The sequence below is a fragment of the Penaeus japonicus genome, unplaced genomic scaffold (assembly GCF_977035675.1).
Source record: "Penaeus japonicus unplaced genomic scaffold, GWHDUDI00000001_assembly GWHDUDI00000010, whole genome shotgun sequence".
In the NCBI taxonomy this organism is placed as follows: Eukaryota; Metazoa; Arthropoda; class Malacostraca; order Decapoda; family Penaeidae; genus Penaeus; species Penaeus japonicus.
The window spans coordinates 12048221-12058220 of record NW_028234412.1 but is presented as its reverse complement, the minus strand read 5'-3'; the positions used below and the strand labels follow the sequence as shown (position 1 = coordinate 12058220).

Below are 10000 nucleotides of genomic sequence, written 5' to 3'. Positions count from 1 at the left end.
TGTAGAAGTGAAATTAAGTTAGGCTTTTTAACAGTTTAAGAATATCAGTTATCAGTATTACAACTTCTGCAGTCCAGATGTCGTTTGAACAATGTTATGATGCTCATTGACAATTAGAGCTCTCTTTTTAACTTTATATTAATATAATAATGGCAGCGTAATGTACTAAGTGATGGTTGTGTGTATCTAATCCTTGTTGAAAGATATGTAGAATGTGATGGAAATTATTAATATCCTTATATTTGATATATATGAAGTAGCTATCGATTATATGGAACAGTAAATGTCACGAAATCATTGCTTTTGATTTTGAATTTGAAAAAAAATTGTCATAGATTTGTATGTAATTAAACATTTTGATTTTACATTGCATTAGGATCAACATTGTGCAAAACATGCTTTATTTCCACATTTAATGAATATTGCAAAAAGTTGAAGTATTTAAAGAAAAACAAGTTCTGCATTATATGTTTTAAAGACTCAGAATCAGTAATTGATGATACTTTCAGTCTGAGGTTCCCATACTTATTTCATCGTAAGTCTTATATTAGCTGTGAAGTTATGCATTTATTGACCTTTTTTTATGTAGAAGTGTGCCAAAATATATATGTTTATGATAAAGCAGTTTCAAAACATGTAATGTCATAATAAACACTAAAGACTGAATAACGAAGCACACATAATCATCCAAGGGAGTTCTGACACCTTGAGGTTCATAATACTGCTTGTAACACTTGTGTCTTCAAGTTAGGAATCAACTGGTATTAATAATTCTTTCCCTTCCTCCCTCCTAGGATGAGATCGTGGAAATGGCCCTAAGGGACATGGGTCTTATTTGATGATGAGGTCTTATCATTTCAGTCTCTCTTTTTGGATATATATGGAATTTTGGATGTACAAGGTTTTCATTTAAGTGAATAGGTTGTGAGTTGTCATTAAATGGAGGTCCTGTATTGGGAGGTTCACACACATAATTTTCAAAACAGTATTGTTCAGTAAGTCTTTCTGGTAAAACAAAATAGATTGTTAGTAGCCTATGATAGGTTAAAGCACAAAGTCTGAATGAATGGATGTAAGTTTTTTTTTTTAGGGTTTGCTGTACTGAAGTTTCAGGTCATAGAAATGAATGCTCACTTATACATGCACATATATGTAATAGAAAGTGCTAAGTCAATAATTTTATTTAGATGTTTCTGTATGCATTGTATTTGATTTTTTTTTGTATATATTCCTGTGTTTTATTGCCAAGATACCTGGAATAGGGTTATAGTTAACAAGATTGGTGTTAGTGATGGTATATATTACATTTGTTTTGATGTTTGACATGGGAATGATTGACCAATTTTATATCTTTAGGAATACAGCCACAGCTCCATGTTAGGTTTATTTTGATCATTCCTTGTTAGTTTTTTTATATGAAATAGATTGTAGTTGGAATTAAGTAGATGTGATGGCTATGATTTTTACTACTTTGTAATAGTATGCTAGTGTAGATTTTATGTAATACCTCCCATGTATACCTTGAACAACTCTCTCTGTGGCTTACCATACACTGGTGGTGGTTCCAGCTTGTAAATATGGTCCTTTATGGCCTAGTGCTGAAATAAATTCATCCTGTGTTTACTGCATTTTTCTTTCCCTCTGCTATTTAATGCACTGTTTGGCTTTGTGAACCAGTTGATGAATAACAATAACCACTGGAAGTTAGATGAGGCATTCTGATGAGTAGACATATGCTTGTTTCTCAATATGCTTATTTATGTATGTGTAAAGAAGAGGAATGATAAATATATATATATATTTTTTTTCTTAAAGTTTACCAACAAATTGATACCAGGTGTGTTCTCATACCATATGCTTATTTAGGCTGCAAGAAACCCAGTCTAGACACAAACTATATTTTTATTGAAGATAAGGAGGTAGATCTAGCTTAGTGAAGAGCCTGTTATCTTGTATTCAGTTGAATAGTTGGGTAGTTGTGACCAAGAAGCCATTTTCTGTTCTTTTGTATATAATTGTGTGTGTGAGTGAATGAGTTAATGAGTTAGTAGCTGAATGTGTGTGTGAATGGGGGGCTGGGGGGCTGTGGGTGTGGGTGCGCACACTTCCGTCCATGTGCATGTGTGTGCAGGCATATAAGTTTAATATACATGTGCCAGTGTGTGTGCACGCTTATTTTATTATTTTAGTATGTAACTGATTGTAAATGCTTTATGTAGATTCATCAGGGAAAATTAAACAGCCAAGGAATTAATAGAATATTAAAAGAGATATGAAGAATATCAGTAAATAATTTATAGCAATGGTTATGGTTAGTTGATTCCATATATTACTTCTGAGATTTACAGTTGATTTTAAGACAAATCCATTGGTTGCGGTTTAAAAAAAATATGTTTGCAGTAGGATGGCGGGTTTACATTATCTGGCACGGTGCCATCCGTGTCTACAACCGACTCTGCCTTGGCAGCAAATCATGCCATCTGCTACTAATGGGTTAAAATATATATTATAATTGACAAAATCGTAAGTGCCCGAATTGGAGAGACGTTTACAAAATATAGACAAAGCAGAATACCTCCGGAGTAGTATGGTCTGATGATAGATACTTTTTTATGAATAATTACAAGATATATAAACACTTTAAAAAGGGTAATTGGATAAATCAGATGTATCCATCAATAAAGAATGTTAGAATTCATGATATTGATGTTTTTCCTCTTCATTGCTTGTTAAATAAAACTTGGTACGGAAATCCAGTTTTAAGACTACATGATATACTTGATTAAGAAAACAAAGCATGGATAAGGGTAGATGTTGGATTAACAGATGTGAAAAAGAAAAAAAATGTCAGGAATGAATAACAAACTTTGATCAGTATTATTAATGAAAATATAGACAGAGTTAAGTGTATTACTATGACTGATTTATGTTACTTTTTTATTTTTTATTTTTTTGGTCTTATCTTTGTGAGTAATTAGGGATGGATTTTTTAACTATTATAAGACCAACACTCTTAGCATGTTAGTTAAATACCCTCATTAGTTAGTTTGTTGAAGTGACAAGTAGGACGGTGCCTGTAGAGCTGCATGTTATCAATGTTTTTCCTTTGTTTTTATTTAGGAAGTGATTAATGCATGACTTATCAAAATTCTTCAGTCAGACTAGCAGCCTTATTTTATAATTATCTTGTTATAACTGTGTGTGTAATGAGTATCTTATTTATAACTAAATGTGTAATGAAACAAAGCAAATGGCAAGTTAAAAATTGATATTATTATTAGGTAGGTGGTCATTGGTAAAATCTTTTGTTAAATCCATTTCCAATTTGCTTTTTCTGTTTCGTTTTCTTCTCTTGAAATTTAGGGAAGTAATATAGTTATGAGTTGTGTTGAAAAATATATATATATGAATTAAGCAGTTATACTAGTATTTATAACTTAGACAAAAACTTGGACAGTTGGTAAGGGCAAAATGCACCATATATATAAAAAACAACAAAAAAAGGAATAAATAGATCAATATAAAATGTCTTGAGTATTGCTGCCAAGTATCTGAAAAGGTAGTTTATACATAAAACAAGTATTAAAAGGGAAGAAAGGATATTTGAAGTGATATGTAATTTCTGATCAGTTAATTGTGAATGGATTCTTTATTACATTTTGTAGGCAAGGCTTTACTGTTGTATATAGTATATGTTAGGAACCATTGTCTTTTTTTGTTTTATGTGCATTCTAGAGTGTGAACCCATTGCAGACAGGGATAGATTTGTTAGACTAACAAGTGCCACTTGTGCGGCACCCCAGTTGGGTTTTATTTCAGACCAACCACCCTCTCTCTCACTCACTCATTATGGTACAAGAGCCATTTTTTCATCTTTTTTTGTGATTTACTGTATTGTAAGACTCATATGTGCCATATGACTTGCTTTATCAATGTTGAAGCAGACTAAAATTGTAGTATAGGTTTCATATTAGCTGAATATGTTCTTTATACTCAGTGTGATAGAAGAATTGCAGAGTTATAGGAAGACAAAAAACAGCTTTATTTTTTTTGTATTTGTGTAAATATGAAAGAAATAACCTTCCTCAATGAAAATGACATGAAGAGATGGGGAAGAGGACTGAAACCTGTGCATATCACTGTTAGTGCCACAGCACAAAGCAGTGATACTGGCACAGGGTACATTGTAGACACTGCGAGCGGTCTACGACAGTAGTGTCACCAGCTAAAAATTAGTGGGACGGGGAAAGGGACTAATCCAAACAATATTTTTCCATAAATCCATCATAAAATACAGGTTTAGGCTGACTTTGGAACCCTGTAGCTCTGGAGCTAGTGCCGTTACAGCCATAATACTTTATGACTGTGTGCACGCTTCAACTGTGAGCAGATCCCGATGTCGCATCTTGTACGCATTAACTCCTGTCTTTTAGGCCTAATTGTTGCCAACATGTATGGCATGACACCCGTATGCAATGGGTTAAAGAAACACAGCAATCCACTCTCCCCCATCAGTTATGTCATGATGACTATAGTCATGTATTTCATGACACCCGCTGTCAGGCTAAAATCTTGCGTGTCATGTATGTTATGACACCTATCTGAAATAGATTCATTCATATTATTTACTAAACTTTGCCATTCTTACTGGATGTTAAGAATAGATCCAACTCAGGAGATTTTATTTAATTTACTTTATATTTATATAAATTTTGGGGGGCATCATAATCTAGATGAAGAGGAAAATGATTTTGCATAAAGTGTCTGTAAAACTTCATCTCACTTTATGCTTTCAAATGTTTGATGAATCATGATCCAGAGTTGCCTAAAAGGGAAGTAGTGATGTACTGTACAGACTATTTTCTGTCACATAACCAATTTGTGCAATTCCAACTCATTACTACCCATGAAGCTCCTATAGAAAATATATGTTTGGACATGTTGCTACGTCAGCTAAGTTCTTAACCCTATGACGACGGTGCGTCACACCCGTGTGACACAGCCAAACTCCCGATGCCGGGGCGTCAAGCCAGTGTGACGATTTCAATGCAATATTGCAATCGCCTGGCATTTGGGTCTTCGCGTAGTGAGTGCCCCGTCGGGAAAGGGTTAATAGGTCAGATGTAGACTAACAGAATGATAGAGTTGGAAGACATGGACCTCACCTGCTAACACACTCTAGAGTTGTTACCACATCATTTGAAGCCCAAAATCACGTTCACATAGTCTTTGGAAAAAGGGGAGACAATGTTATGGAATTGAGTGCATGAATTCAACAAATACTCGAGCATGATATATATTTAACATAATTTAACCTGTTAAATGCGACATAAACAATCACAATGCCCATAAAGACATATATTGTCTTAACGCAGAAAATAGTTGTATGTAACTTCCAATTTTTGTCATCAATTGCACATCCTGAAGTTGGCCAGACTTCTTCACTGCTCAGTTCTTTGGTTAAAATTAATAAAATATTGGCCAGAGTTTTGTGAGTCACAAGAATGAAGAAACATTACTTATCTCCTCTTCTTTTCACTCCTCTATCACATCTAGTCTCAAACAGTCAAAAAATGCGAGCAGATAACACAAAAAACAAAATGTGGTTTCTTCCTGTTTAATGCTTCCAGGATAACTGGCAAATTATAGATTACTCTGTGTGATCTAGCTAGTATGATAATGTTTTGTGTAGTGTATTATCCTCAAGGAATCCACATTGGGGAAATGTGAAGGAAAAGGATCTGTGTTAGTATTCTTAATTCTGCATCAAGCAGATTCTTATTAAACTTCATGTAGCTAGTATTTTTCTGCATATATTATGTGTTTATTTATATAACTTTTTACTATATTGATGAATCATTGTTTTAGACTAAAAATGGCACAATAGGCATAAGCAGAATATTATAATCATACCAATACTTGTAATTGTTTTAGACTAAGAATTCATCTTTCTGTTACCTTTTGCAATTACAATCTGAAAGTCGATGTGGATACGAGAAGGTTTTGAGAATATTGGAGAATGATATTAACTGCTACCCTCACTAGATATGGCTTTAGATTTTTATAGTAAAGAGCTGAGACTAAAACATACTAATTGCATTATACATTTACTTAGTTACTTTCTTGTGTTTTTTGCCAAAGTATGCTCTTCCCAATGCAGGAAATGGTACCATTGTCTAATTACACTTCATGTAATACATTGGGTTATTTTTTAGAATTATAGTGAAAATCAGAGATGGTTTTAATGAGTTAGCAAGATGGTATTGCAACTTGTGCAATCTTTAAAAATTGTACTGATTCAGCTGCATATATTTTTATGATATTTGAATGTTTTCATGTACCGTCCTTTCCCTCTCCCCCTTAAAGTTGGTATAGAATTCAATATTTTCACAAGTTTTCTTTCTTCACAGGAGGAGACACCTCAAGGGTTGTTTGAAGACCATGGGCTGGGTTAACCCTATTGCCTACCAGTTTACCCTGCTCTGAACAGAACAATGTACTGAGAAGGGGGAAGCAATAACTGTCTTAAAGGACCCTAGTTAATGGAATGCCAATTTTAACATTTTTTGTTTTGTTTTGTTTTGCCGAGTTGTTTTTTTTTGTTTTTGTTTTTTACTCAATTTTCTTAGTCATTTGACCTTGTGAACCTCATGTACTGTGGAGAAAAGTCATTTAGATCGGATCCATTAGGGCTTTAACACTCCCACGTCAGGAGCATAACCTCTGTAGAAAACTGTAGCCACCTTGCATGCCTATATTATTGTTCCTTTTGAACCTTAGAAGTGTACAATCATGAAGAAATTAGAAATGATAGATAATCATTTAAGTAACATAGAAAAGTAGAGAAATGCAGTTGCAGTAGTGATGATTATATCTAAAAATCACTTTTTTTTTTCTATGAGAAAAGTGTTTAAAGTCCTCTGTCATCAGTTACAACCATATGCTTTATCTAAAAGAAATCATTGGCAGGAGAATGTAGTGTTTAGTTTTCATGGGTTTTGATGTGTTCCAGACTTGCCACATACTTTCATTTTATTGTCAGTAACTAGCTAGTGTGTGTTTTGCTTAATTTGTTTTTGAAGATGGTAGTTCATATCTTTGCAGAAAAGTTGAAAGTTCTAGTGGAGTGAGGTGTTATATGGTCTATTGTGTATAATGTATTAGGTTTTGGCTATTAGATGCCAGAGTTTTTCAAAAATGTTTACAGAATCTTATAATGATATTTCAGGATAGAGATATCCTTTTAGCTTAAGAATGTTAATCACAGCAGCTACTTGAACCAAAGTAAAGAAATTTCCATTTTCAATACAAATGGGGTTGTACGCCCATTATTCAAGCCGGATAGTGATAGAGATGAACGAAAATTCATGTAGGACTAAGAGTGAGTGGGAGAATAGTCATCAATACCCAGGTACTTCCGATCTCAAGTCAGTGATTTTAAAAACCGTCCACCTAGTAGTTTTTAGCTGTTCTCTTAATACGTGTAGACCTAAGTTTATTTGTGAAAGAAGGTTACATAGCAAGTTTCTCATTTTCCATTTTCTTTTTTAATCTCTATGAATGAAATATTTTTGAGCTGTTAAGCATTTGATATTTGTGCTTTTGCTTTGCATGCATTTAGGATTTTATTGTTGTGGATTTTATGAATTGAGAAATCTGCTATCTAACCTTTATCTTATAATCAGATTTTTTGCTTTAACTAAAAATTTTGAACCAGTATATTACTGTGGGAAACTTAGTACTGTTTACTCTAGGAATTAAGGTAAAAGTGCTAATTTCACCTCCATATCTATAGCTCAGGCATGTCATTAAATGCTATGCAAAAGTTGCCTTTGGAAATAGATTTGATTATTATCTCTTTTTTTACATTTGGCTCAACCAAGTGTAATATGAAAGTATTGAATGCTGGAGCATGAGTGGCTATGTGAGACTTAATTTTTTTGTTTTTTGTTTCTTCCCTTGCAAAGGCTTCATTTTTGTCAAGTCAAAGTAACTTCCAAAATGAAATCACGATATACAATAGACAGGGATGTCTTCCCTCAGGTACTTGAAATTACATATGAATTGTAAAACACTAACCAATATTTTAATAAGAGTATCCAAAAAAATTGTTTCTTTCATCCCCTTTGGTGTGTTTTCTTGTATTAAGGAGTCTTCGTGTATATATAAAAATAGGTGGAAAATTACCATACACAATAATAGATAGAGATGGTTGCCAGGTGAGAACAGGTAAGCCATGATATGAACAGGGCCGGTATTTATTTGTTATTACACTTTTGTGAATTTCATGTAAGTATTTGTGACAATTAAGTTTCATGTGTTACACTCAAACCCCTATTGGACAGTATTGCACACCGTAGCTTTTACACTTTTCTTTATTGGCTATGATTATGATTATTATTATTATTATTATTATTATTATTTTTATTATTATTATTTTATTTATTTTTTATATTTTTTATATTTTACTTTTTATTTATTTACTTTTTTGTTACCTTACCTTATTTACCAATACATATGTTTTTTTTCCAATTCATATGCAATCTTTCTTTCTTTATTTTATACTACTATCCTTTTTAATGAGACGTAGTGACCCACTAACCACTAGCTCAGGACCGGTACTTTGAATAACTTACCCTAGGCGACTGCCTGTGTGACCTATGCCAAAAACCGGCCCGGTTGTAAACGTTTCTCTTGAGTAGTATAAGCAAATCTATGTCAAATCTATGTGTGTGAATGTTAGTGTGTGTGATTTTGTGTGTTTGTGTGTATGCGTGCGTGGATATTTGTGTTTGTGTTTGTGTTTGCGCTTGTTTGTAAAATACACGGTGGCACCAAATGCATGTAGCAACATGGATAATCCAGTCAAGAACTTGTCTGATCAATAACGGCAAACGGCCTAAGCATATTCCCTCGAATTATTTTTATACAAGAATAAATGTAGAAGAATTAAGATTTGACATAGGTCTACCGATATTATAGCAAAATTTGACATGACAAATATATTATCAGAAAATGTGATTGACCTTCACTAGCAACCAAGAAGAGAAATATGATACTATGATACAACAGTCTCAATGGTAATACTCAAGATACAATGAGTCTTTGTATTTATTTTTTTTTACAACATGCTAACAAGAAGCCGATCATTTCCCTTGGAAAAATGGTTTCCAATCGACAGTCAACCCCGTGCCTATTGAGGCATTCTATACTTTTAAGAGACATATACTGATCACTACAAAGCCTCGATATTCATAACGTTACTGAATCTTGCATTATTAAAATCCAACAATCAAATGAATATGCTTTTCAAATAGATGTAGGTTGAAAAAAATAAGCTCTGGATATCCCCTTTTATTACCTCTATAGATAGAATGAAAATGCACATCATTTACTCAAATACAAACTCATGCTTAAATATCACGCAAGCGAAACTAATAAGATACTGACATTATAAACTCAAAATGGCTAACAATTGTTTCCATTCAAATTTCGACTTCGGGTTTATATAAATTAAACGTTATCATCATAGTGAATACACTTAAGTTGTTGAAGAAATTAGTCATAAACAAGATTGAGTCAACAACAACAGTAGTAGTAGTAGTAGTAATGAAAGATAATTCTTTTTATTAGAAAGAGCCACGCACACACCGCCTATGATCAAAACAATGCGAAAGCAGAGAAGGGCCATTTTAAGAATGAAAGCACAACCACAGTGAGCAGAATTAGAAAAATAAATAATGAACTATACTTAAACGAAAAAAGTAAAGGAAAGAGGTGTATGTTTAATGTGCAAACAGACTGAGAAGAAATCAGATGAATAAAACTGGCAAATGTTTTTAAACATTTTATTACAGATTAAAAAGTTCAATCAACCTCATAAAATGCCAGTTCAGATTAATCGAACTTCGTTAGAATTCACAAAACATTATCCAGGTGTTAAGCGAGTAGATACCACTGAGATCTTTTTTTTTTTACATCTTTTCATTTATTTATTTAT

General features: G+C 33.0%; 1 protein-coding gene across 3 annotated transcripts in view; it reads left to right on the top strand.

Moving 5' to 3' along the window:
• Positions 1 to 8109, top strand: part of AP-1sigma (AP-1 complex subunit sigma-2) — a 30626-nt gene extending 22517 nt beyond the window's left edge. The window contains exon 5 of one of the 3 annotated variants that reach the window (XM_086540679.1): positions 6411 to 8109. In XM_086540679.1, coding sequence (XP_086396805.1) covers positions 6411 to 6455 — 45 coding nt within the window. In that variant the 3' untranslated portion in view covers positions 6456 to 8109. Of the gene's footprint in view, positions 1622 to 6410 lie in introns of those variants that run through there. The other 2 variants (XM_086540678.1, XM_086540677.1) reach the window with 2 other exon arrangements.
• The last annotated feature ends 1891 nt before the right edge of the window (positions 8110 to 10000 follow it).